Source organism: Ceratina calcarata, unplaced genomic scaffold (assembly GCF_001652005.2).
Source record: "Ceratina calcarata isolate Rehan_Ccalc_2016 unplaced genomic scaffold, ASM165200v1 scaffold54, whole genome shotgun sequence".
In the NCBI taxonomy this organism is placed as follows: Eukaryota; Metazoa; Arthropoda; class Insecta; order Hymenoptera; family Apidae; genus Ceratina; species Ceratina calcarata.
Window position 1 is genome coordinate 241,848 of NW_017176565.1, and position 27,039 is coordinate 268,886.

Sequence of the window (27,039 nt, forward strand, 5' to 3'; positions counted from 1 at the left end):
TTTTTCGCTAGCGTCAATAGTTAACGAGTAATTTGCAAAAAACTGTTTTTTCGTTTTTCGTAAATTACTCGTTAAGTATTAATGCTAGCAAAAAATTTTTACATGGAAATTGTAGATCTCGTCGTCCTCTACAAGAAAGATCTTATACAATTTTCCCGTACGACCAACGGTTTAGGAGTTATTGAGGAAAAACGAAATTTTTTGTCAAAAGTTGGCTGTTTCGACGATGGAATGGTCGGATTTTGTCGACATCAATAAAATGCCATATAATCATATGTAACGCATTAAATATCGAAGTTAGGAGTAAAACAACTTTCATTTGAAGTATTTTTCTATATTTTGAGCAAAAAGAATTTTCAATTCTTCCGAGATTTTTCCAAGAGATACTAAACGTTTGGGACTGACTGTATAGCCGATACATCCTTAATAGCATCTCCTCTGTGATAGTATATGTATAGAACGAAACGTTTACGGTCCGTCTACGTTTACCTTCACCTACGCAAGTAATCCTCTGTCAGCTAGGAGAACGAACGAACGGGGCTCGCCCGAATCACCAGGATTGGAACGCATGCCAGCGGAAATGTACGTCCCTAACCAGGAGCAGTGGTTGGAGCTTCGTGCCTCGAAGAAGTTCAATTTTTGCTGTACGGAATAATGGAGAAAAGATTCAGGTCTCGTTTCGGGTTTCGCCGGAGCGAAGCCTGTCAACCGGCGATAGGAGTCCAAGAGGAAGCCGTATGTTCACGTATGCGACGAGTTCTTCGTCGATGCAATTGTAGCCGTAGAACACGTCGAAACTCACTGCTTGATCCTCGTATCAAACATTTTCTGCCTATTTTTAATCTACCTGACTGATGGATATAAAGCGAGATACCGTAGAATTGGCGTAGCGCATATTCGTTAAGATTTTCAAACAGCCGGACCCGAAGCGTTTGCGAAACTGCAGAACTGCAAGACTGAGAACTTTGCGCGATGATTCGAAAGGTTTTCACCCGAGAAGACCGGACACCGTGACCAAGCCGTGAAACGCGACCGGATATTCCTATACATACATTCGTGACACGGCGAAGACAACGACTCGTCGCGTCACCTCGTTCAAGACGGTCCAGTGTCTGATCCAGTTTCGTTCGCGTTCGATCACCGATCGACAACAAGTAGATGCATCGTAATCCCTCTGGTCTGCGGTCTCTTTTCTATACGCATCGGGGGCGGTGCAGTGAGGTATTGCCGGTCGAACGTGCAACGTCCAGTCTGCACCATGTATCAGCAGTACGCGGATACTAGCATCGACGAGAGGACTTCGCTGGCTAGACCGCTCGATTCACCGGATTACGTGGAATTCGCGGGCCTCCTGAGGACACGGAAGACCCGAATTCGACAGTTTCAATGCTGCATCTGCGCCATATTGATGTAAGTAATCGGATTCCGTTACCGTTCCTCTTTCCCTTCCCTCTCAATTTCTATCCAAGCATCGATCCGTCTATCTTCCGCGAGGGTTTCGTACAATGTATTTTATACCGTATTTTAGGTCACCGTTATTATTTATCATTGTCGCGATTCACGTACATCGTATTTAACGCCTAACATGCACGCGTGCATACGTAATACCTTGAACGTAACTTAAGACGAGATTCGCAGCTGGTCGGTGCCGATCTGCCGATTCGTCCTCGTTTAGGCGGCTTAACGGCAGATCGAGAAGTCGTGCCTGAAACAAACGTCGCCGTCACCGTCGCTTTCGATACTCGGACACATCGCCGTGGTCCGTCAAAAGAAATGGAACCGACGATTCCGCATCGAGCCCCCACCGTGAGCGGATACTCAATTACGTAAAAATCATCGGTCACCTCGATTGCCGTCGTCGTACCGTGGCGCGGGGCGGCGAGAAATGCGAACCCGTTTTACGCTGCGGTTGCGGCTTAGCTCGGGGAGTCGCGCGGCGCAATACTTACCTATAACCGAGAACGCCGTGAGTGCATTACGAGTACGCTTCGTTCTTCCATTACGCGATGTCTTCTTCGGAGACGACCGCGTTGACCAGCGACGTCGACAAGCCAGCCCCGGCTTACTACGTGCACGATTCGGTGCCATTTCATTCTCATCGAAGGAGTCGTCGTACGCGACTGCGATGTCTCGGGTACACGCTCGCCGTGTGAGTCTCTTCTCTTCGATCTTATCTTCTTTTTTGCCGTCTTTCACGATTTTCTACGCGCGATCGAACGCATTTTTTTCATTTTCAATAGTAAGTACGTATGTCCGTTTACGTCTAACGAGACGCAGGTAGGATCGATCTTCGTTACGCGTTACTCGTTACGTGATACCGACCTTGATCGCGTATGAGCCGACTTTTACGGTGGCGTTCGGTAAACGCGTAGATGCACGATATGTACGAAACGATGAACGAACCTGAATCACGAATAACGTCAGGGATGAATCGATTCGTTGTTGCAGAGCGATCTTCACCATGGCTCTGATAGTGACAGTGAGTTACTCCGTGAGTCACGACATCGCGGACCTCGAACCGAGTCTCACCAACAGGAACAGCACCGGCACGGACGTCGGTGCCGCGAATCTGACTATGCTTCGACTAGGCTTCGCTCCCGGATCCGGTTCGTACACTTCTTTCAGTAATGGGAACGGCGTCGTACGCGCTCCCGGTAATACCTTTCCGTCGTCCGCGAACGCGGAATTGACGGAGGACGAGACGGAAGAGGCTCTGGAAGCGGGCCGACGAGCGATGGACGCGCGCGTCTTTGCAGACACAGCCGCGTTGATCTCGCCGCTTCCGCCCTCGTCGCCGGAGCTCAGGCATCGGTACGCGGTGAGCACCTGCGTCAGCGTCGGTGCGCTGGCTCTGGCAGCCACAGCCGAACTCGCGGCCACCAAAAAGATAGAATCCGCGAGAACTGCCCTGGGCGAGGCTTCCGCGTTCGGCAGCTTCTTCGATGGCGGCTGGGGATCTCTGGGCGTTTGCAAACATCGAAGCGCACCAGAATGTCCCACAAATAAATATAGAACTTTCGACGGGAGTTGCAACAGGCCTATGCAACTGGGAGCCGCTATGACACCGTTCAGAAGATCGTTGCCACCGGATTACGCGGACGGTGTTCAAGTTCCGCGTCGATCGGTTTTGGGTGTCGAGTTACCTTCCGCGAGGGAAATCAGCCTGAAGGTTCACAAACCTTCGCCGAGCAGCAATCCCCGTTTCACGGTGATGCTCGCGGTGTACGGTCAGTTTCTGGATCACGACATCACCGCGACGGCGATCAGTCAAGGAATAAATGGAACCTCGATCTCCTGCTGTCCACCGTCCGTCGGTCATCCCGAGTGTTTCCCGGTTCCCATTTCTTCCGGCGACCCCGTTTTCGACGTCACCGGCAGAACTTGCATGGAGTTCGTCCGATCGGCACCGGCTCCCCAATGCATGCTTGGACCCAGACAGCAACTCAATCAGGTACAGCGTTACGCTATTTTCCGATCTGAATCCGTGCAATCGCCTGCTTCGACGTTCGCGTTTTTCGATGAGACAGGTAACTGCGTTCATCGACGGGTCGACGGTGTACGGATCCGACGCGGGCACGGCTCGAGATCTTCGCGAGTTCGTCGGTGGCCGTCTGAGGATGCAACTGACGCCGGACGGTCGAAGCTTGCTGCCGCCAAGTAAGAATCCTAACGACGGTTGCAACCGGGATGTCGAGAAAGCGAGGGGTAGATACTGTTTTTCGGCTGGTGACGCTCGAGCCAACGAGAATCTCCACCTGACGACGATGCATCTGCTCTGGGCGCGGCAGCACAACCGAATCGTCGAGCAACTGGCCGAGATCAACCCTTTCTGGGACGATCAGACCTTGTACGAAGAGGCTCGACGCGTGGTCGGCGCTCAATTGCAACACATCACCTACCGGGAGTTCCTGCCCGTCGTCTTAGGGGATCGAGAAACGAATTTACGCGATCTGCGACCCCTCCCGACCGGTTACAGGCAATGGATCGAGGATCCGAAGAACGATCCGAGCATAGCGAATGAGTTCGCGGCTGCTGCCTTCAGATTCGCTCACACTCTGCTACCAGGTTTAATGAAGATGACCGACGAGCAGAAAGGAACCACGTCTTACGTCGAGCTGCACAGAATGCTGTTCAACCCGTATATGTTGTATGGAGAGACCGGAGTCCGGGATTCGATCGCCTCCGCAACCGGAAACACGATACAGATGACGTCCGCTCACGTCACTTCTCAGTTAACGAATCATCTTTTCGAGGATCCCGTCGGGAACGTCACGATCCCCTGTGGCCTGGACCTCGTGTCGCTGAACATTCAACGCGGAAGGGACCACGGTCTTCCCGGTTACACCAAATGGAGGGAGTATTGCGGGCTCGGAAAGGTCGAAACCTTTTCCGATTTGGCGGGATATCTGGATCCGCAGACGTTACAGGATATCTCGTCGCTGTACTCGTCTGTCCACGACGTCGACTTGTACACTGGAGCCTTGGCCGAGTTGCCGGACGCGTCCGGTGGTATAGTCGGACCGACGTTCTCCTGTCTGATCGCCGATCAGTTCGTTCGATTACAGAAGGGCGATAGATTTTGGTACGAGTTATCCGGTCAACCGCATTCATTCACCGAAGGTAAGATTCGATCAGTCGAATCGTGCTATTTTACGCGTTACGCATTACGCGTTACGTGACTTACTCGCCGCCGCTATTTATAGATCTCGTCGTTCATCGATCGTTTTCCACTTGTCTTGTTTCCATTTTTCAGAGCAGCTCGTGGAATTACGTAAATCGTCGCTGGCGAGATTGATCTGCGACTGTTCCAAGGGGATAACGCAAACGCAGGCCGAAGTGATGAGAACGATCGGTCCGGACAATCCCGTGATGCCCTGCGAGGATATCCCCGCGCCGTCCTTCGAACCGTGGAAAGACGATGTCGTGCCTAAATTGCGAGCACCTTTCGCCCCGGTGAACTGGACCGCGTTTAAGAGTAACATCAACGAGACGATTAAAAACATCGTTGATTATATAAACGGCACTCGATCGACGGCCACGCTGGACACGGACTGGTTGGCCTTCAAGGATTATATAAACAATACGTTTTCCGATCTCAGAAATCAACTTTCTGGTTTACATCCACCGGCGACACCGATAGAGAAGACGTCCATGACCTACGATAAAGATAGTTTTATCTTGAGAGCGACCGAGCCACCGGCGAAGACCGTCTACCAGGATTGGCTCGCGTTTCGAAGCGATCTGATGAAGTCGCTTAACGATTCTATTGAATCTATATTGGGAGGCGGCAGCGGCGGTGGACCAGCCGCAACAGCAGGCGACTGGATCGCTTTTAAGCGTGACATCGTGGATCGATTCGCGGATCTCAAGAATCAGATAGCCTCCGCGAAGGCGGACGTCGTTCCGAAACTGAAGGCCATGAAGGTCGATCGAATGGAATCAATGGATGCGACCACTCCGATATCAGCGATCTTCGACTGGAAGAACTTTAAAGACAACGTTATATCCTCTTTGGACGACGCGATCTCTAATATAGGCGGAAACATGCCTCCCCCGGGTGATCCAGCTTGGGCCACTTTCGGAGATGACATCAAGGATCGTTTCTCCGCTTTCAGGGATAAAGTAAATGCTGAAAGACCCACTACGGAGATTCCTGTCGAAATGGCAGCAGGAGGAAATTTTGCTGACTCGCAGTTGTCAAACTTGACCAGCGATTGGTTGAACTTCCGAGCTCAAATCAATGAGTTCTTGGTGAAAACTGTCGGAGATATCGAGCAGAAGAAACCGGCGACGACGAGCATCGATCCTGCAGCTTGGTACGCTTTCCAGTACTCCACCGCGAACGATTTTGCGAAATTAAAGGACGAAATCGCGAAAATCAGAGCGGAATGGCTAGCGAAAATGGGAGGGACGACGACAAAACCGATTCTACGGGCAGCCGCGTCAAAAAAAGCTGAGAATTCAGCGAAGTTCGATTACTCGAAATATATCCCTCCTATCATTCCTCCGGACGAATGGATCAATTTTAAGAAACAGATCAACGACACCGTGACGAACATCTTGAATCGCGCGAATGCTACAGGCAAATTTGATTTCGACGAGGCGCGTCGGACGTTCAATGAGTCTTTTATCGATCTAAGCAACGAGCTGTCGTCTTTGAGAAGTTTAATCGCGAGCGCTTATGCCAATAAAACCGCGGCTGATTGGATCGGTTTTCGAACGCAGCTGAACTCCACGGTTCAGAATATGCTCGATGATCTGAAGAACGAGGATCAAGTAGCTGCCGGGAACACGTTACGGATCCTGTTCCGAGCCAGGGACGAGCTCGTCGGGCTCGAACAACCGGCGGATCTCGACCCGGCAGAGTGGACTCCGTATGCCAAGAGAATGAACGAAACGATTTCGGCAGCTCTGAGAGCTGTCAAACTCAGCAGCGCAAAACGCGAAACGTTGAAGATGGGAGTCGACGAACCGGCATCATCGTCGTCCCGAAGCTATCCTGAAATGTTCACTGTTCTGCCAATCGTTTGTCTTCTAGCGGTAGCTGCTCACGACGCGTTCGCCAACGAGCTGGCATCGAGTATCCGACTTCGTCCGGTTTGAAACGATGTCGTTTGCTACATCTTTATTTTATGTATTGTATATACGCTACGCTGTTTATAACGAACTCTTACCTTTTACATGTTAATCGAAAATAATAAAATACTAATCGAGTCTGATCACTGAACGAGCAAGTAAATAACGATAAGAACAATAACGGGCTTGTATGCGTACGTAGATCTATGTGGAGAGACTCAGTAACAGGGCGGTGCCTCTTTTCGTCCAGAAATCCGAACCCTGGGGACCCGAGTTCAGATCGACCGCGACGACGAACGACGGTCGTCCCTGATCCCCGCTTCTTTGTGGATAATAATAACAGGGACAAGTGTAGAGACCTGCGCGTGCAATAACAATAGAGTCATCGTACCGTCTATCCATCGACGAGGCTGTTACCTCTGGTCCTCTTTTTGAACTGTTCCGCGGGCCGGAAATGAATCACTGGCATGTTGCAAACGAGTTCCATCGGTGCCGGCTCGACGAGGACGCTGTTCTTCTTGTCCCAACCGGCGCCTTCCAAGTAGACGGACCGTACGTACACTCCGTCCTGCACGACACGCATATAATCTACGTAAATGCATTTTCGCATTGTGCATCGGTACGCAGCAAGGGTAACGCAAAAATGTTTAAAGAGCAGCCAAGAGACACGAAGGAACATGAGGAGGACCGGCTTGGATCTGAGATAGGATAGGAAGGTAAAACGATTACCACTGGTGGCTCGATAATGGCGGATTCGTCGATGGTAAAAACTGTGAATTCCCAGGACAGGGAATCGATGGACACGTTCCATAATCTCGCGGAGGTTTGTAGCACGGCGGTGAGGAATCCGGTCGGGAAGGTATACGCGGCCAACCAGAAGAGCAACGGTGGGTGAGTCGATCGAGCCCATTCCGCGAAATGATCGACGCGATTCACCAGATCCCTCGTCCAAGCACCCAATAATTTCAACGACGGATAAGCCGTCAGCCAAGCGGCGGGAACCCGTCCCTCGTGAATGCAGTTGAAGATCTCCTCGAGATCGGGGGACATCAGGACGAGACCTTGGATCGCTAACTGGAGGTCCCTCAGGCTGCCGCGTGTGCCGGACAGTAGAACGTTGTACCGTTGGATCTCCTGTAGCAACACCACGTCCAATGGCATTTTCTTCGGTCCTATCAGTTTTTGCGTGGTCTCGTAATCGATGTCGTCTGGTATTTTCGACAGGAGGTCCATAGTCAATTGAATCACCTGGAAACGAAACGGAACGAAGCTGAACTAAAAGGCGTGGACGAGGAGCACGTATCGTTTCGAGCGAGTCGGTCAGAGTTCATCTCACTTTTTATCATTTGAAATTTTAATCGTCGTATACCTTTTCCTCTTTCCCGATTTCTTCCCTGGCAACGGCTTGAACTTGAAGGCTCATTAACGTTTCGAACATGTTTCTCGTCTCCATGATCAGGCAGGTGATGTCCGCGTTCGGGTGTTGACCAAACGCTTCCGGTTTGTCGACGTTCGGTAATACTGCGATGAAATCGTGATACGATGCCAGGGAACCATCCCGCGGGATGTAATAAGTCGGTAGCGACGATAAACGGTACTGAGGCACAGTCAAGGCCTCGTCGGTGAAATAGTGTTGAACGTAGGTCATTAGTAAACGTCGATCCCAATCGTCGGTCACGTGTCCGCCATAACAGACGCCCGCTATCAAGTATTTAAGGGACTCCCACGGAGTCACCGGATATTCGTCCAGATAGACTTGTAAAAGGTTCTCTGACACCTGTTGAACAGGAAGGGAAAATGGGTGGAGGAGTCGAGTAGCTGATGATCCGAACGCTAGCGAGTCGTTACCACAAAATCTGCATCGTTGAAACTGTAGATTACGTTCCAACCCAACTGTTGGAACTTTTTACGTTCTAGCAGCACCGCGTGAAAGAAGACGAGAGCGAACAGAAGTTTCTTGTATTTCGACTTGGCGTGGCACGCTTCGAACTGGTTCTCGGTTATTAGGCTGTAGAGTCGCTTCATGTTCGCTCTCAAACCTTTCGGCGGTTCCGTGGTCATCTTTATCCCCGCCTGGAGGATCGATATCGGGAATTGGGGAGTCGGGCTCGAGCTGAGCCACAACCTACGATCGACAAATAACGTGACATGGAACATCGAACGATCCAATACGTCGCAGGGGTGAGAGGTAAATCGCTGCCCACCTGAATTGAGGATGTATGCTCTTGCTGGCACCCAACGTTTCTACGATCTTGTCCAGCTTCGGCATCCAACTGAGGGACAGATGACAATTCGCCAGGAACACCCAGGCACCCTCCTTCGCACCCACTTCTATCATTCTAAACGAGTGAACGAACAAACGTCGAACTGGCCTGGCATAGCGCGTATCAGATCGAATCGAATCGCGGAATCAAACCTGGTAGCGATCGGCGCCTGTCCCTGACCCAGAGACAGAGTCATGAAGTGATTGGTCATTTCTTGACTGTCGACGAGCTGCATAAGGGTACTGGTAGGATCGACGCCGGGCGAGAGAACGAATACGAGCGGTGTCTGGGGAACGGAATCGTCGAGCACGGCTTTCAAGTCGAGCACCGGCGGCTCGGTGAACCTTTGACCGAGGTTCAGCACGATGAAATTGGCGATACAGAAGGAGATCCTGTCCGGGCGACAGCTACGTATCACCAGCATCTTTTGGAACACGTTGCAGTTCGTTTCCCACTCCGCCACCAGCGGTGCGTTCTCCGGTTCCGTGTTGACGTACCTGTTCGACGGACGTTCGATCCGTTTACGCTCGGCTCATCGCCAATCGACTCGCTTCCGATCTTTCGAATCGTTTACACTTTTTATTCCCCGAGTGAAAGTGAGACGAAAGTTCGAAGCGAATATGTACATAGAGACGTGGTAATCGACACCCACCAATTGTGCCAATCTCGCGGAAACTGCTCGAACGAAGAGACGATTCCGTGGAATCCAGGCAATTTGTCCAACTCCGTTATGTTGTCCCACGTCTCGTCCGGCAGCCAGGCTACGGGGTTGTCCGGCTGATTCTCTCTGTCCAAAACGATTCCACCGCGAAGAAGGAACGCGTACTCATTAGGGATCACTTTGCCCTGGTGATCCAGGATCTTCATGCAGACGTGGAACGAGAACAACAGCTTGTGATGCTCGAAAAGGCCGCGGCAAGTGTTCCTATGTTCGCGAAAGACGAATTTGTTGAAGTCAACGTTTCGTCGGAATCGTAGATCGTCGAGCGTACTTGTACAGAGCGTAAGTATGGTACTCGTTCAGGCTTTCGATCCTCTCAGCAAGCTTTAAACTCTTCGAGCTCTTATCGATCGACTGCATAAACAGCGTGACGTACGCGTCCAGAGCGAACTGGTACATAGGATCGATTAGGCTCGTGTCGTTCAGGACGAAAAAGAGGATCGCGGCTCGATGCGCGCACGGTCTGTACTCCTCTCGCGCGAGATCGATCTGTTTCTCTGTTTCCACGGACACCACCAACGATTCCTCGATCGAGATCGACGTCGCCTTCGACGATTGTAGAGCGCTCAGCAGATCCAAGTCGTCCAGCAGAGTGTCACCGGCTACGTTCAGTAAACTATACCAGACATTAAACGAATCGCTACAATCGTGATTCGAGCTACGAACTGTACACGCTCGTTACCAATGCACGTACAGATCGCGTTGACCGGAACGCGATCCACGCGGTCATTCGTTCGATTGATATCGCGCGCACGTGAACTCACTGAAGTATTTTGTCTTCGAGCTCCTTGAGAGTTCGCTTGTTTGACGAGATCGTGAAGACCAGATTGTCCTTTTGCTCCTCGAGCTGCGGTTTCTCTTTTCGAACCACGATTCCCAACAGCTGATCCTCCAATCCTATGTACGAAACAATCGTTTCGTTTCCATTTACTCGTTTCATGATACTTCTTAAAAGATCTGAACTGGCGTTCGAACGAACGTGTCGCGATTCTACGTTACCCTGTTCCTTGATGGCGAAATTGCATAAAGTCGTTTTAGTCGATATCTCCGGAGCATAATGAGGATTCGCGAGCTTCGTCGTCATGAACAATCGAAACTTGTCGTTGTAGGTGATCGTCTTTTCGTTAAACTTAATCATCGTTTGGTCGCCTAAACGAAGACCATCTCAAATCAGAATCCAGTTCCCAGTTCTCCCGACCCTTTCGGCCTTGGCCCATGCTCCGTTGTTTCCTCGACGCGTACGTACCCACTTTTACGAAGGCTCGATCGAGAATCGGGCTCAACGTCGGATCGAGTACTTGGCCGATATTTTCCAGGAGAACCGGTCTACCGTACTGAAGCGCGAACTCCAGCACTTTGATGAAGTCGGCTTGCCCGAAGTCGATGACCAGCAATGACTGCAATGGGTCAAAGGATGCATAACGCGTCTATACGCGCTATATATGTCTCACCTCGTCGCGATCGTCGATCGTTCGCTTCACGACGACGACGCGACGCGAGGACAGGAAAACCCGTGTATGCACATACGTTTTCAGCTTCCATAGTTTTTATCCATTTCACCGCTTGACACTGGGGATCGATCACCAACGGCCATCTGGTTCCTCTGGTCACGATTATCCCGTTTTCCATGCTGAAATCGTCAGACGGCAAACCCTGCATAGTCCAATCTCTGATGATCGCCGGATCGACCAAGAATTCTTTCACGTTCAAATCGGGCGACATTGGTATTTCTCTCTCGTTCACCTTCGAAACGGCCAATGGCCGCGGATCGTTTACGTATCGAACGAACAGTATAATTCGCGACTCGCGTAGTAATTAGAAATTGTCTCGCCTCTTTCGTCCAGATGCTTATCAGCTCCTCTCTGTACTTGGACACGAACGGACCCAGATAAGAGATAAAAGCGGTGGCTATCAAACAATCGCCCGGTAGCAACTCGTAGAGCGTGCCCAATGATCCGACCGTCTTCTCCCATCGAATCCGTTCGTCGGAAAGACCGTCGACCAGCATTGCGGCTCGCTCTAATTTCAGTTTCAACAGTTCCGCCTGTAAAAACGTACGAACCGAGCTTTTCCGTGTTCGACAGGCGGTTGGCACGTGGCAAAACGCAGAAGAGTATCTCCTACTACGAAACGGAAAGGGGAACCAACCAATTTGATCAATTCTTCTTTTTCCTTCATCTTGCCGTCGTACATCTCCTGCAACTCCAGTAGTCTCTGCTCCAGTCGCTGCAACTGCGTCATCGCATCGCTCAACGCCTGCTCTTTCTGTTTGAGGGAGGCCAGTGCCGCGTTCAATTTCTCTCTCTTCGGCGCGACGACTCTGGAACGATTCGATCGTCTCGTCGTCGCTCTTTTTGCCGGGATGTACCTTCGCGCGGAAGTACGAGAAGAAGCGTGAGAGTCACCTGTACAGCTTCCCATATTTTTCCATGGCGACGACCCACATGCACAGAGACTTGGCTGCGACCGATACTACGCCGACCTTCTCCGGGTCGAATTCCGGGTTAGACGTGTACTTAGAGATGGCTCGTAGTGTTCTGTCGGAGATATTGTCCTTGTCGAAGTCTCGCAGCTGAAGGAATGAGAACGGACAACATGCAACTGGCAGCTACTGTACGGCTTGTAGCCGCACGTAACGTACCGTGAGCAAAAAGTTGACGTCGGCGAGCTGACGTTTCGATTCCGCCCAGCTCGGTTCGGAATTCTTCAAGATCATTATCGCCTCCATTACCATCTCAACCTTCGGTGGTGGGCGCGTGAACGACCGTATCTCCGAAATATCCTTTTTACTGAGCGCGTCCAAGGCCTGTAGGCGCCGCGCGTCGTCATTTCAGAACTTTGGTATCGTCGTCTCGTCGCGTAATAATGTATCGTCAAGAATCGAAGTAGCGAACGTCGGGATACAGACCTTCATAGCTTCGTTCAAAGCCGGTTCGACGGTCGCGAGATCGGCTCGGGCTAGTTCTTCGAGCTTCTTGCATTCTTTTTGTTCCTCCGTAATTTTCTCAGATCGCGCAGCTACCGATTTCTGCGTTTCATCCGCGTCGCGACGCTGGTTCACTGTGACGCATATGAACATGTACGCGGATTCGTCGTCGCGTCGCACCCCCGCGACTTCACCTACCTATCGTAACCAGAAATTCTTCGCATTCCCTCGTAGACTTGTGAACTTGTTCCTGTGTTACTTCCAGTTCTGCGGCCATTTCGTTCACTTTGACCCGAGTGTCGTCGATCTTCGAGAGACCGTTCCGCAGTTTGTTCGCTTGCTGCGCTAATTCCGTCCGTTTCTCCAGCAGCATTCTGAAACGCGAATCTCATTCTCGGTGTACAAATAGACACGGATAGAGAGTCTAGATACATATAGAAAGATCGCTCGCCACAGTGTACTACCCACGTTTTGTAACCGGCGACCAGTTCGAGGAAGTTGACCGGCGTCACGTAATTATACCGCTTCATCTCCGCGGCCATTCTGCTCGAGAATCGCGAAACCGTCTCGTGGATCGAGGAGAACGTAGCCGCGATTGCGTCTCGCATCCGTTCCTGCAGCGGTGGCAGAGGCACGCCAGCCGCCGATTGCCGTGGCTCCTGCGAAGGGAACAAAGTTCAAGGGGAATCGAAACGGGAGAAGACCAAACAGAAAATCTAATTGGCAGCCAACCGGTTTGCTCTCGCCGGTGATGATAAGCGTCAGAGGGAGGTCCGCGAGGAATTTGTTACCAACTTCGAGAAGGGCTTCCCTCGGCCATTCCAAGAACCAATCGATCGTCGTACAATTGATCAATCCCGGATACTGGCGCAATCTGTTTCTGAACGCGTCTCCGATTGGGCTCATGCTCACCACCAAATGCATATTGGAACGCGTTCGCTCGATCACCCACGAGTAGATCGCCTCCGAAGTCGGTATTCGTCCAGCACGCATCACCTCTTTCGTCAATTTCTTCTTGATCTGTCCGAGGGACCCACGCGACCCGAAACGTAACGACGGCGGGTCAAGTACATACGTTACGCGTGGTACCTGGTAACGCGTGTGACGCGAAACACGAAACTCTCACCTCTTCCATCTCGTCGGGTTTGTACAGATTCGCCACCTCCCCCGTGCTTAATATGTTGTTTACGATCTCTAGAAATTGCTCCTCGACCACCTGCGTATCGTCGAACAGAAAAGTCGTAGGTTTGTTGTCGACGCCCGTTTTCAGGTACAACGATTTCAGGTCCTCGCGAAATTCGGGCATCTTGTAATTCTTCGTGATCGAAATTTGAAAGATGCCAAGCTCGCACATGTAGCTAGCGATACGGGACAGCGACTGCCTTCCGCTTCCACCGATGCCTATCAGCAACATGTTTCCGCGCGGCTGTCGACGCGAATAGGATGAGACGTAAGTCCGGTCCCGGTGTTTTGTCCGTTCGCGCATTGCAACGTTCCGTTCGAGAACGCCGAAAGGCACGAACAGCACGTGTCACGTACTGATGGGGTTGGAAACGATCGCTGACCTGAGAAATGACGCGAACGATGCGGCAAATGTGCTCGATCGCGTATCGGAACAGAATCAGTTTCATTCGAACGACGCCAGTGGAGGTATTGTACTCGTCCAGTTGCTTTTCTATGTGAGTCCTCACGGCCGCAATGTCCAACAGATCCTCGTATATGTCCCAGACGTTCATGAAACTACCTGCGATCGTCGTGAATCGAGATCGAAACTATCCGTGCGAGTTCAGTTCGAGTTCAACTGTGTGTACACTGTAAGCTAATCGAGTACCCACCGAACAAGGGGCTCCTCTTCTCCGGACAAATGGTAGCGAACGTCGATTCGAACTGTTTTCCAAGTTGCTCGTTGATTCGATCCACAAACCATTCCCTGTCCCTGTAAAACGTGCACATCGCTTAGTCGCATTTTCTTTTCATTTTCACTTTCATCTTCGTACTTTTCGTCTATCAGCCGATCACTGAACACTCGGAACGCTTCGTGGATCCATAGCCGAAGGAACGTCTGCCTGGAGAACTGATAATCCTTGTGACCACGCAGCAGACCTTGGAACACCTGCATCGCGAGAACGAACCGTAGAGTCGTTGCTTCGACGCTCGTACGCTCGAGCGGTCTGTTACCTTCGATATGTCTCTCAGGTTGAACAGATAATGCATCTTGGCCGGTGTCGGCAGCATCTTGTGAACCACGTTGTTGTACAGTCCGATGGTGGACAGCGTTATTTCTTGAGCTGATCGAAAAGGCATTATTCAATGATTTGATGTTTGGAACAAACGTCGACGAACCTATTCCCTTGACTTCCGCGTGGAAATCGCCGATGTGTTGATTCAGCATCGTCCCGTATATCCTAATGATCTGTTTCTCGGCAGGGAACGTCATGTTAACGACGTTGAACTTGGTCAGCAATCGATTGGTGATCACGTTTCGACCTCCACCCGGTGGGCCCATCGCCGCCATTAGTTGCAATCTTTGTATGAACTTTTGCGTTTGCTTGTGCCGATCGTACCTATCGGGAATTCGTTACGGTGCGAAGATCAGAATGCGATACGCGCGAGTAACGAAACGACGCGTACCAGAATCCGTATCCAATCAGTTGTCGAACCAACTCCAAAGGTGGTTGAGATCCGTACGTCTCTTTCATCGGCATATTAAAATCGTCCATAAATGCGATCAGAACTTTACCACCCACGGGGATGTAGACGCCTTTGGTGCGTTTCTCGAGTCTGCTCTCCACCGAGTCCTGAAACGAATTTCGCCGAACATCGTTCACGTATCACGTTTCGCGATCTACCATCGTCTGAGTTATTATCAGACCGGCAGCAAGTCACGAGAGGTTCGCGCTCACTTTCTTTGAGGTCGTTTGAGCGGACATGTTCAGAGTCAACACGCTGTATTTGGTCTCATCAAGTGAATCGAGCACCGATCGAAGCACCGACGTCTTTCCCGTGCCCACCGGACCCAACAGGAGCACCGGGAACCGATGTTTCAGCAGAGAGCCGACGATGTACTCGTATCGAACGGTATCCACAGTTGGTACCACTATTTTGTAGAACGGGGTTCTGCCGGATTTCGGAAGCAAGAAGTAGAATCGAAAATGATTCGCGGTTTTCGTCACGAAATAGGACAGGTACCCAGATTGAATCTTCCAGACCGAAGGTAATTTTTCTTCCCAAGAGACGTACGCTCGAAGTCGAGAGTCCACGAAGTATTCATACACCGTGTCCCTCAATGGGAAACTGCCCTCGAGCTCTCGAATGAAATTGTCCACCCTAAATCGTCCCTCCTCGTTGACGGACGCGCAGATCGACCATATCACGCTAAGGGAATAATGCAAGTTGTTGTACCTCGGGAGTCAATCCGATTTGAATGAAGCTCGCGTCATCGCTGTGAATGGAGACCGCGTACCAAAAGAAGAACCATATCCTGCAAATATTAGCGAACATGTCCGTGTCTCCCGTAAATTCTACTCCGTTCTCCGGAATGGCAAGCACTTCGAGGAGCTTGCACAGCGATTGAACGGCGTTCAGCTCAGGAACTGGGATCAGTTCTTCACACTTTCGTCGCTTAAAATTGAGAGTGGCGTCCACGTGTTCGTCGAACAATTTCATCATCTGTCGAACATTGTAGACGACTTTCTGATCTGCTGCGAGACGCATACCGCGAACCGAGCGCAGTATTCGCGAAGCGCTTAAAAAAGTACAGGAGAATTCACCTCTTCGGCAAATTCCTTTCCTTGCTGATACTTCTGCAGCCAACTGTTCACGTAAGGGTTCCAACCGAGGTCCTTGTAATCGTTGTAAACCATACCGGCTCGGGAAACCGTGGCCGGGGAAGCGACCGCCAGATCCTGGACCTCGAATAACAGGGACACTTGGTCGGGCATCGAGATGCGATCGTTGTTTATCAGCGTCAAAACCTGTCACACCGTTCGTCATCGTATCTGACCACGTTCACCTACATACGACCGCGGGCACCGTTGCAGACACCGTTGCGGTCGTAGCCGTCGTCGTCGTCGTTCTACCGACATCTAGACCGCAGAAGTACACGACGCGAACACATACACAGATACATACCTTGTTATCGTCCATCACGCTGTTCATGTTCTCGATCCAGTCCGCGTCCACCGGCCCGTCGAAGAGGATCCATTTCGTGTCGGGGCTTTCGTCTGCAGAAATACGATGAGATACGAATGACGAACAACAGAACGACTACGAAGATAGAAAAGCGACGCGCGAGAAGCGATGTGAGCGATACCGGAACAGGTCTTTCTCATGATCATGGATATGACGCCGTCGTGCCATTCGCCGGTGATGAGATTATACTCTCCGTAGAGTTCGGCGAGGCTCAAAGCCTTCGGATTGATCGGGTAGACGTGGACTGCGGTGTAACCCGGCTTCCTGTCGTTTCTCATACTCGTCATCGTATTCTGTAATATTTTCCACGTAACCGTTTTCGCGGTGTTCGACTCGCCTACCAGCATCGTCGAGTGTCTCGAATTCATCGTCTCGTACAATTGGATGACTTTCGTCAATATCAGGGGTATGGGCTAAAAGAGGATAAGAAAAGTGCCGGACGTGTATGTTACGCCGTTCGTTCGTTTCCGCGCGTAACATCGGAGATCGAGCTTGCAATTACCTGTAACTTCGCTTTGATGGCTTCCTTACTTATATAACCGATGATTTCGTCATAATCCACCGACGGCACTTCTACGTCTGGGAAGAGATCGCCGGTGATACCGAGGAACAGCGGCAGATCGTCTGACGTGAGTTTGGCGATGTTCATATCCTTCATAGCGAGGATGATTACCTATGTTCGGTCGGTTACGCGCGCTCATTACCTTTGGTGAGGAGGACTGACTCGAAACGAGGGAAAGAAACGTACCTCTTCGTCCGGTAGATCCGGATACGCTCTCTTCTTCCTTCCCGCGTATCTGGTCAAGGTCACTATGCCTCTCAAACCGAAGTCGTAATGATACTGTTTGCTCAACTGTTGCTGAGCCAGCGTGTACAACGTGAAGACCTGCGGGGAGAATTGTTGAAGACGCGATGCGTGTGGCACATAAAATTAGCACGCGGGAGGGAAAACCTTTCTGGCGAGAACACGCGTCTGTTCGAAACCCTCGCAGAACAAATTGATCTCAGCGATCATGCTACTGTCCGGTACCATCATCGAGATGGGCCTGAACATCGACTTCAGATTATCGGGAAGCTCGGTCCGGCCGGCGTAACCCGGATTCATCGTGATAAAAATGCCGCAAGTGTGCACCAGCGATATTTCGACGCCCTCGAACACGAATCTGGTGAATTTCTGTGAGAGGGCGGTCAGTATCGAGAGTATCTGTTGAGCCACCACTGACAATACTTCGACGTTTATCCTGTCGTTGAAATATTTCAAATCGAATTAGAAGCCATTTGTCTTCGTCTGTCGGTTTGTTCATTTACCGATTGAACTCGTCGAAGCAACCCCACGCGCCGGTCTGCGCGAGGCCGGAGAACAATCTGCCCATGCTCTTGTAATCGAGTCCCTCGGAACAGTTTTGAACGATCACATTGAATCCTAGAGCCTTACCGAGATCTTTTACCGTCTCGGTCTTCCCTGTACCGGCCGGTCCTTTCGGGCTGCCTCCTCGATACAGATGAAGGGCCGTCGTCAGCGTTATATAACACCTACGGAGGGGTTGTCGAATCAACCACCACTGGACGCTTAATTCACTTACGAAATGTGTCGTCGCGCGATACTTCCGACGTTACCTGTCCGTCAGCGGAGTTATCACCAATCGACCCGTGTTCCCGAGATACTCGTACCCGTAGACGAAATACGTGTTCGTCTGCCAAACGATGCAATCGTCGATGTCTTTGTCCCAGTAGAAACGTAGTTGCGACAGCCATTCGAAGGACGAGACGTCTTTGCAATCTGAGAAACGTGGAAACTGAAACGCGTGTTCTGCGGAAGAGGAACGCGATGCAGCTCGATGCACCGTTTGACCGAACACGTCTTACGCGCTCGATACATCCTCTCTATGACGTCCCTGGCGTGGATCTCGATCACCGCGATACCTTTGAATTTCGATCGATCCAAATTACTCAGCTCGCTCCGGATCGCATCCGTGTACCTGCTCAGCGCCTGATTCTGCCGTTTCCGTAATTTCTTCAGCGGCTTCCTCGAATCTACCATCCTATATGCGAACGATTCTCGTTTCGGTTCACGCTCAACGATCGCGACAAGTATCGCTATCGGACGTATGTATGAACGTATGAAACGAGCTTACTTGCAGTGTAACAAAGTACGAGTGCAATCCGCCGTCCATTGTATCTGAGTCGATGCGATGCCCGACTGACCGGGCCACTCCTTCACCCATCTGTCGCGTCTCATGATCATTTTTCGCAACGCAGTTCGACAGTGCCTCAATACTTCGCGCAGGCTGGTTCTCATCGCGGTCTCTGCAACGAGTTCGTTACGATCTACTTGTAAATACTTCCGACGCTACCAAATTCTTCTTCATTGATCTATTTCTATGCTCGATTCGAAATTTCTATTAATCTAACGATGAGTAGGAGAATAAAAGAACCGGATCAGATCTAACCGACGTTGCAGAGCCATTTTTCCACTTGGCCCTCGAGCGTAACGGTTTCGCTGAAGTCGACGCATTCCCCTTCGTTCGAGTTCATCGCGGTCGCTAATTGCTTTCCAGCCAGAGTCTGGGACCAGAAAGTTGGAAACGAATCAGAGACTCGTGACAATGTTGTGAAAAGACTAGAAAAGAAAGAAGAATCGCAAGGCGGTAGGTACCTTGCCGAGGGTGAGAAACTTTAGGTATTCGAACAGTTTCTTGATATGCGGTTGTATCAGTTCTGGTCTCTTTGCGTTCGCGAGTATCTCGAGAAGATCGTCGTTCGAGACGAAATAGAATCTCGGGAAGACGTGCCGTTTTGTTTCAAGATACTCTTCCAGAGCTCGTTGCATCAACTCGAGCTGATCGCTGATCTTGTTCAACACTTCCAACAGTCCGGCTACGCGGGCGATCACCGATCAAACGTTACGTTCGTTCGCAAATGAGGAAATTTGCGAGAAAGACGTGAATCTTGGGAGCGAGAACGAATACGAACGTGGATTGTGTGTGGCCGGAAGCGCCAGACCGAAGGACGCCATCCGCGACGTGATTCGAGTCCAGAGCGTCGTTAATTTGTCGTAGTCGTCGGTCTCCTTGGGCAGCTGCTTCCGAATATCTTCCGTGGTGAATATATTGTCCATGTACATGTAGCCCCGTTGGATCACCAGAGTCGTCTCGAGAACCTCCCCTACGGTGGACAGTGAACGTTCCCAGTGATCGACTTCTTCCGCGAACGGCTCGACGAACCTGCAACTCGTCTCGTTCCATCTCGTCTGCGATTTGCTGCCTTCGCGATCTCACCTCGTTGCTTTCATCGCCGACAATTGAACCTGATGCTCCTCCAAACATTGCACTATAGCGTCGATACTCTTCATCTTGTATATTCCTCTGTCCTTGTAAGGAATCATTTCCAACGGCATAGTTTCCCAGATATCGGCGATCGCCTTCAGGCCCTATTTGTTCACGATAGAAATTATTTAGAATTCGACGGACGAGTCATACGAACGAAGCACGAGCAGATAACGTATGTATATTCATGTTGTACGCTCACAGCTTCGATAGCTAATTCCATTGTGGCCGAATTGGAGATGTCGCTGATCTGCTCGGCGTAATTTTGAAGCTGCATCTCCGCGATGGCATCCAAAGTAAAATCGGCCGATGTTTCGTCGAATTCTCGGTCCACGACTTCCTTCACTTTATTCCAATGCCGGGGCCTCATCGCCGGGTTCTTCAGGTCCGTGATCAACGGAAGAGTGCGCCTGAATCTGTCCACTCGCCCCCTCGAATGCTCAACGATCTCCCAATTCTTCTCCTTCAATTCTCTGCTGAGACGATTCAACCTTCTGAACAGGACGTTCGCGGTGGTCTCCATCTCTTCCATTTCGATGTCCCAAAAGTTTTCCGTTCGGTATCTCTCCCACGCCTCGTTCCATTCGTTCGTGATCTGCCACACCAGCTCGATGGCTTTTGTGTCCTGAGCCGAGAAACGTATGAATGACTAACGTTCGTTTTGCACCCCGGTGAAGGAGATGATTCGTCGTCGCGAACCTGATCCAATTGCATCAACTCAAAAGAATCCGGCTGGTTGATGCCGAACATCCCCAGCTGCGACTTCAACTTGCTTTCTCTTCTTCTCAACGCTGACGCTTCCCGCTCCAGGTACTCCAACCAGGCGAACGCGCCTACGTCACGGACAGACGTATGTACATATACGTATGACCACGATATCACAACCAACCTTTCGGTTCCCATTCGGAAGTGAATGGGCCGGTGTCCCAAAATTTCCCCACCAGAGCGGTCACTTCGTCTTGGAACATTATCACGTCTTCCAACAAGACTTGTTTGAATTCTTCCTAGAAAAACACGCGAAAAAACGTGTTCGCAACCTGTAACGATATCGACGACCGAACGACTCATTCGACAGGTAGAAAATAGCTACCTTTTTCTCTTTCAACATGCCCTCGCATTCCTCCAACAGTTCCAGATACGCGGCCCAGGAAGGATCTATGTCGTGCACCTTCCGTTTGAAGTCGAACGTCAGACTCACTTCGTATTTCTCTGCGAACGCGATTATTAGTCGTTTATAACGCGTGCACACTTTCGCGAAGTCGTCTATGGGATCTGAACCGGCTCACCCAAAGTCTGATATTGCTCTTGGATCTTTGGGAATTCCTCTTCCTGTCGAGGAACGTCGTTAATCAGTTTGTCGAACAATTGCATCAGGTATTGCATGCCGATCAGGTCCGTCGGCTCCTTCGTTATTCTATACGCAAACGATAGGTTCAGATTCGGATGTTCGCGACCACCGATCGACCTCCGCTTACTTTTTCGAATTGTCCGCGATATAATGATACACGTGATTGACCATGTTCTGAGTCTGTCGGAGCAGAACACCGATCAGTTTTTGCTGCCAAACGGAACACTGTTCGATAATGGCCCCCTTTAGGCCGTCGGCGTTCACGTCGAGGAAGTGTACGGTCATCACCGTTTCTTGCATCTGAACGTTATTCGCGATGATCGTGTACCTGCTGATGTCCGAGTCGAACGTCGCCGCAGTAGGTTTCAATTTCTCGTATCTGATAAACGCAAACATCGATTCTTCGTTCTCTCGTCGCGTTACTTGACAACTTATCAATATATTTGCGCAACGTATTGTCGCTCTCGCCCCCTTTTACCTCTGAAGATACATTTCCCTGTTCATTTCCCATATTTCCTGGAACGGTTCCCAGCTCTTCAGATAATTTTGCACCTGAACGAAACAATAGTTCACTTCTAAAACGGTAGAAATAGATCGAAGTTAGACCGGTGCGCGAAACGACACGCGCGCGAGTACGCGTTCAAATTGACCGTCGTTTAGCTTCTGTTGAAGGTCGAGCAACTCGGAATCCTTCTCGTACGTTTTCCAAAAAGGAAGGATCGGGATATCGAACTTGAACTTATTTATCAACCGAGTCACTCTCTTCAGTGGTTCCAACAGATTATCGAACAGCACAGATGTTTCCATCGCGATGTTCGCCAGATCCGGAACGAATTTGATCTAGATCGGACATACGTGTTCGGAAGGAGAAGGAAAGAGGGAAGAAAGTAAATAAAAAATGCGTCCAAGCGTCTAGACGTGTACTACATGCTTTATTATCGATGAGTTCCACGTGGACCAAAATCAGCGGCGACGGCGGCGTGGTACCATCCCCGTGCAGAGCAGTGTACATGGCTTGCATAGATTCTATCAGACACATCTTGTAAGCCTCGCCTATCAAAACGTCCATTCGGCTCAGAAAGACTTTCCACGCTTGCAAACTCTGAAACACAAGGGTAGTCGTAAATGGATATCTCGCTACGCGGCTAGATGGCCAATTGTAAGTTAAGCGCATTCGCGTACTTCACGAATAACGTCTTTCACTCCATCGTAAATGACCATCACGTACTGGAAGACCGTCCTGTGATAATCCAATAGAAGTTCGAAGGTCTCGTCCCTGAAATGTCGTACGCGAATACGATCCATGTACTCGTACGTACATACATTGTATACTTGCAACGGCGATATCTACCTGACTTTGACCAATTCGTCTTGCAACTCGTTCAATCTGTACGTGTAATTCGGTTTGATTTTTATCATCGGCGTGTCGCAGATTCTCTCACAGATCGATACGATCTGATGAATCGATTCCTTGTAGACGTCCACAAATTCCTGAAGCTGATAGAGGCGCGGCAACGTATTCATTGCGAAATGAACCCGAGTTCTCCGTCGTCAATTTCAAAATGGGCGAGAGAGAACAGCAGAGAGAGAGAAAGAAGAAGGTAGGAAGGTAGGTCGAAGTGACGCACGTTTGCAGTTTGGTTGAAGCAATCCTCAATGTAGGCGTCTACGTATTCCGTGTTCCACGTCAGCTTGCTTAAACCCGGATTTATCTTCCTGTCCAGCTGCTGAATCAGCTCGCGGAACAGCTCTCGCTCGGCCATCGCCAACGCTGCAACATGGACGAGCGCAGCGAAGTAGCACGCACGCGGATCACCGAGTCACCGCGTCGCTTATTACCTCTGACCACTTTGTTATAGCCAATCACCACGGCGAGAACGCTTTCATAGACAAAATGAAGATTTTCCCACTTGTCGTAGACGATTTTCACCTGAACGGGTATGGAGAATTTCAGAGTGATCCAATAAGCGGCTTCGCGACACAAATTCAGAATAGCCGCGTCGATGTTGCACTCGAGAAACCCCTCTTTCGAGTCGCTTCGCCGCATCAAGGAACGATCGAGTTTCGCTCGCGGATTATCGCCGACCTCGCGAACCCATCTACTGTGCAAGTCGGTGACCAGATCCTCAATGGATCTCTTCAAGAGATCGTGCTGATGGAAGATCTCGACGCTGAGGGGACAATACGGCATCCATATCGCCCTCTCGAGCACCTCCCTCGCCGATTGCAGGCGCGCGCCTTTCGAGCGAAGGTTCAACGCCCTTCCTGCGTAATATGGCGTCATCGAAGGATAGTTCTCCCTTTCGTCGAGTACTTCCTGCTTCGTACGTTTGATGTCCTCGCTGAACAGCTTCCAAATCTACACACGCACCTTCGTATGTACATTCTTTCTCTCTCTGTCCCACCATTTGGTACCCTTATCCTTACAACTACGAGAACCACCCCGCGCGGAAAGAGAGCTCGTACCTCAGCGGTTTTACCGTCGAACAAAGATTTCAGTTTTTCGCGATTCATGTAAGGATACAATCCTTGAAGATCTTCGATTCCTTCCTGCACGTTGTTCATACCGACGAAAACGGACGCGACCAGATTCTCGACTATCACCTCCAGATCCTTCATCTCGGTACGGAAGTTGAACACGTCGTCGTGCCACGCGCCGTAATGCACGTCCAAGATCCTCTGATGGTTGTACCGAATCTCCGCCAATGCTTCGTGAAACAGCCTCTCAATCTTCTGGCACACTCGCTCCCGTTCCTCTCCCTTTGTCCCACTGAACATCGGTTTGAACACCTCCGTCGTCTCGTCCATTCTGTCGAGCACGCGTACGTGTGATACGACGATGTACTCGCGCGAATCGGCTGAAACTCGGTCAAACGAACCTCGCAAAGTCGATCATTGCTTGACAAATCTCGATCATGTCCTGGCATCTGCCGATGAAAATATTGATGTACTGGAACACGTTGTCTCTGTTTAAGTCCCACGGTACGTTCGTCAGGCTGTTGTGAGCCTGAGCAATCTGGACAACGACGACCAACAATTACGTACTACGCATAGAGAGAATGAGAGAAGGGGGACGTGTAAGAATAAAGAGTTCACTGTCGTACATTGTCGTAGAGCGATTTGTAATTTACGCAAGCGGTCACGCATTCCTGCAACTTCTCCATAGATTGCCTGGCTTTTCCAGCGAATACTTCTTTAAAGTCGATGTAATTGCGACATAGAATGATGATCTGATTACTGAGCGCCTTAAACAGATTTTCGATTCTCTCTTGGACATTGTAGTAAGGCGAATTGAGCCAAATCGTCCTGAACAGGTGAATGATCGACATCAGGTGTCGGTCGATGCTCGAGGGTTCGACGCATTCGCTCAACTTCGCGGAGGGTTCCACCAGAATTCGAAGATATTCGATGTTCGATCTAGCTTCTTTCACCCCGTCCTCGATCTCGTCCTTCAACGAGATGAACTGCCTGACGTACGTCGAATGACTCGCCGAGAGGAAGTCCGCAATCCTCTTCACCGTAGCGTTTTGAAGCTGATAGTCCAGACCGCAGAGATTGTCATCTGCGCACGATGAGATTAGACATCGGCGTACGCGTGTCGTACATACAGCGTGACCACGAATTAATGGATAAAGTGGGAGAGAGAGAGAGAGAGAGAAAGGAAACGGTACTAACAGCGATACAGCCAGAAGTCATATTCGTCCTTCAGGCAGAGTAATTCGTTCGGCGTTGCTTGTTCCTGATCGGAGAGGGCTATCCTGATTTGAGTGGTCCAGTGTGCCACGACGACCTCCAATCTCTTGATCAATTCCTTGTCGGCTTTCGCTTCGTCGCTCATCAGATCGCTTCCCTCCCGCGGCACATATATCACCGTCAAGCCCAACATTTTATACGCGAGATCCGTCAAGTTGCACAAGAAGGTATCCATGTTCGTGTAGAATTCAGCCTTGACGCATGTTGTCTCCGGTCAAGGAACGAAGGCACGATTGAACGGACTCGAGATTCGGGATATCGTTCTACCACTGCTGCTACCACTATGATCGGTATCACGTGGTACAGTGCACGGTGGTAGAACGAAGGTCGCGATACACGATCCACCAAAGCTAGTTAAGAAACCCCACGCGTTTGCGTGACGCAGCTGCGGAGGCATTTGGTGGACGGTGGATCGCAGTGTCCGCAAGAGAAGGGAAGGATACTGTCAGGCCAAGTGTCGATCTTGAGAAAAACCGGGGCTAAAACGTTTCGCATCGTCGAGAGTAGGTGGTACTCCACCTTGTCGTTGATCGTTCCGAACAGGATATGATCGCGGAACGTCTCCATCCGCAGAATCTCGCGCGGCTCTCTCACGAAGTAACACAGTTCGTATACAGGGATCAAGGGAAACGACAGGGAGGCGGTCAGCCGGTCGTGCAACCAATATAGAGTGAGAGTGGTAATTGTGTTCGGACTCGTGATAAACTCCCGTATCGTCATCTTGACGTAGTAACTCCAATCGTCCTCGGATAATCCGCCTAAAGTCGTCATATCTTTCACGCAGTTTACCTAACAAACGGAACGGGGATAAGCAGTCTTCGTTTTTTTTCTCTTTTTTGCCTTTTTGTCTGACCACGATGTTCGTTCGACACTGACCAGGTCCGACAATTCCTGTTCATCGTAGGTCGGTCCGAGTTCCTCTTCGATCTCGTCTACTTCCTTTCCTGCGAAACGCACACACTTTCACGTGCCCGCTACGCATTCATCTAATAATTTACGTACAAGGGCGACCGAAGTCGATCCGAAGAACATGAAGTATCTACGCGAAAATATATTTGCCGAACAGGCACATCGATGATAAGTACATCGATTGAATAGTGCATCACGGGAAATAGGTAGGTATGTACGCGTATATGGGCGTAGTGCGAGGAAAGAGGAGAGAGAGGGTCGATTCGGGAGCGGAAGGGTCGCACCCGTCGCACTGTACAAAATTATAATAAGAAATAAAGTTCCTTGAGCGAATCTTCCATGCCTCGTACTGTCTTATTTCCCACGCATGAATCTTACGTTGTTTCTTTGCCTCCTCTTCGTCCGAGGACTCAGCGTCTAAGTATTCTCTGTGTAGATCCAGAAGTGGATCTTCGTCATCGTCTTGAACCTTATCTCGTTGATTGTCCATCGCTCACTCGCTGTTCTTCGATCTGCCAGATGATACGACGACACCAACTTTCCAGATATCCTTCTCGACTCGATATCCTCGAAACCCTAAATACTGCCTAAATACTGTCGATCACCGGTTCGAATTAGCCGTTTCGATGTCCCGACTTGCCGACACGCTGATATCGTGTCACGATGCGCGTCGGATCGGATCAACGAATCCAACAGATATGGTGCGACGACCGATTCTCACTTGCGTCGCGCAATCCTCGGAAGATAACTTCGGGACAAATCATTTTCCATGCCACCCTGTTTGCTCGTATCGCTCTTCCTCCCTCTCACGCCTTAACGCTAATAACGCTTCGCGCCTTTCCAAAAATTTCGCAATGTTCAATTTAACGTAAGTACTTGCACAATTAATTTCATAGTGACCAGGACTATCGTTTCGAGTCATAGGCCGGTATTAGAGTCGTTGCTTATCCTTAAGATCGTCTTAAGCATTTGTTATCGCTGTCTCGTACATGAAACGGGAATTTATGGATGTATTGGCTATACAG

At 50.3% G+C, this 27,039-nt stretch overlaps 4 protein-coding genes across 6 annotated transcripts in view; 2 read left to right on the forward strand and 2 right to left on the reverse strand.

The window, feature by feature from the left end:
* The window catches only part of LOC108628768 (coiled-coil domain-containing protein 142), a 4,366-nt gene extending 3,658 nt beyond the window's left edge, over nt 1-708 (forward strand). For both annotated transcript variants that reach the window (XM_026816741.1, XM_018030924.2), the window contains one exon: nt 519-708. In XM_026816741.1, coding sequence (XP_026672542.1) covers nt 519-655 — 137 coding nt within the window. In that variant the 3' untranslated portion in view covers nt 656-708. The remainder of the gene's footprint in view (nt 1-518) is intronic.
* A 446-nt stretch (nt 709-1,154) lies between these two features.
* Nucleotides 1,155-6,722, forward strand: LOC108628767 (uncharacterized). 2 transcript variants are annotated; one of them, XM_018030921.2, is made up of 4 exons: nt 1,155-1,410; nt 2,449-3,451; nt 3,528-4,620; nt 4,754-6,722. In XM_018030921.2, the coding sequence occupies exons 1-4, from the start codon at nt 1,259-1,261 to the stop codon at nt 6,601-6,603; spliced, it is 4,098 nt and encodes a 1,365-aa protein (XP_017886410.1). In that variant the 5' UTR covers nt 1,155-1,258; the 3' UTR covers nt 6,604-6,722. The 2 variants fall into 2 exon arrangements, with proteins under 2 accessions (XP_017886410.1, XP_017886411.1); XM_018030922.2 differs by lacking the exon at nt 1,155-1,410 and adding an exon at nt 1,879-2,149.
* Nucleotides 6,723-6,754: 32 nt separating this feature from the next.
* On the reverse strand, nt 6,755-25,299 carry kl-2 (dynein heavy chain 2, axonemal kl-2). Its single transcript, XM_018030920.2, has 62 exons — nt 25,028-25,299; nt 24,457-24,914; nt 24,232-24,368; nt 23,819-24,161; nt 23,192-23,711; nt 22,987-23,123; nt 22,704-22,849; nt 22,535-22,628; nt 22,284-22,454; nt 22,003-22,192; nt 21,831-21,927; nt 21,480-21,731; nt 21,291-21,418; nt 21,095-21,213; nt 20,894-21,008; nt 20,704-20,837; nt 20,207-20,629; nt 19,957-20,108; nt 19,652-19,902; nt 19,335-19,555; nt 19,129-19,243; nt 18,814-18,985; nt 18,545-18,720; nt 18,296-18,458; nt 17,987-18,211; nt 17,631-17,919; nt 17,427-17,564; nt 17,181-17,351; nt 16,800-17,091; nt 16,619-16,710; nt 16,258-16,461; nt 15,951-16,156; nt 15,677-15,862; nt 15,385-15,604; nt 15,119-15,285; nt 14,831-15,051; nt 14,666-14,775; nt 14,485-14,600; nt 14,323-14,423; nt 14,071-14,231; nt 13,614-13,913; nt 13,220-13,507; nt 12,956-13,146; nt 12,686-12,861; nt 12,470-12,621; nt 12,203-12,367; nt 11,967-12,133; nt 11,710-11,881; nt 11,393-11,605; nt 11,089-11,304; nt 10,808-10,958; nt 10,561-10,710; nt 10,326-10,458; nt 9,833-10,177; nt 9,493-9,765; nt 8,993-9,337; nt 8,781-8,915; nt 8,425-8,701; nt 7,946-8,353; nt 7,306-7,824; nt 6,994-7,144; nt 6,755-6,935 (listed from the first exon to the last, which is right to left on the reverse strand). The coding sequence occupies exons 1-62, from the start codon at nt 25,278-25,280 to the stop codon at nt 6,781-6,783; spliced, it is 12,948 nt and encodes a 4,315-aa protein (XP_017886409.1). The 5' UTR covers nt 25,281-25,299; the 3' UTR covers nt 6,755-6,780.
* A 138-nt stretch (nt 25,300-25,437) lies between these two features.
* Nucleotides 25,438-27,014, reverse strand: LOC108628709 (uncharacterized). Its single transcript, XM_018030803.2, has 3 exons — nt 26,393-27,014; nt 25,982-26,049; nt 25,438-25,894 (listed from the first exon to the last, which is right to left on the reverse strand). Exons 1-3 carry the CDS (start codon nt 26,502-26,504, stop codon nt 25,460-25,462), a joined length of 615 nt encoding a protein of 204 aa, XP_017886292.1. The 5' UTR covers nt 26,505-27,014; the 3' UTR covers nt 25,438-25,459.
* Between the last annotated feature and the right edge of the window lie 25 nt (nt 27,015-27,039).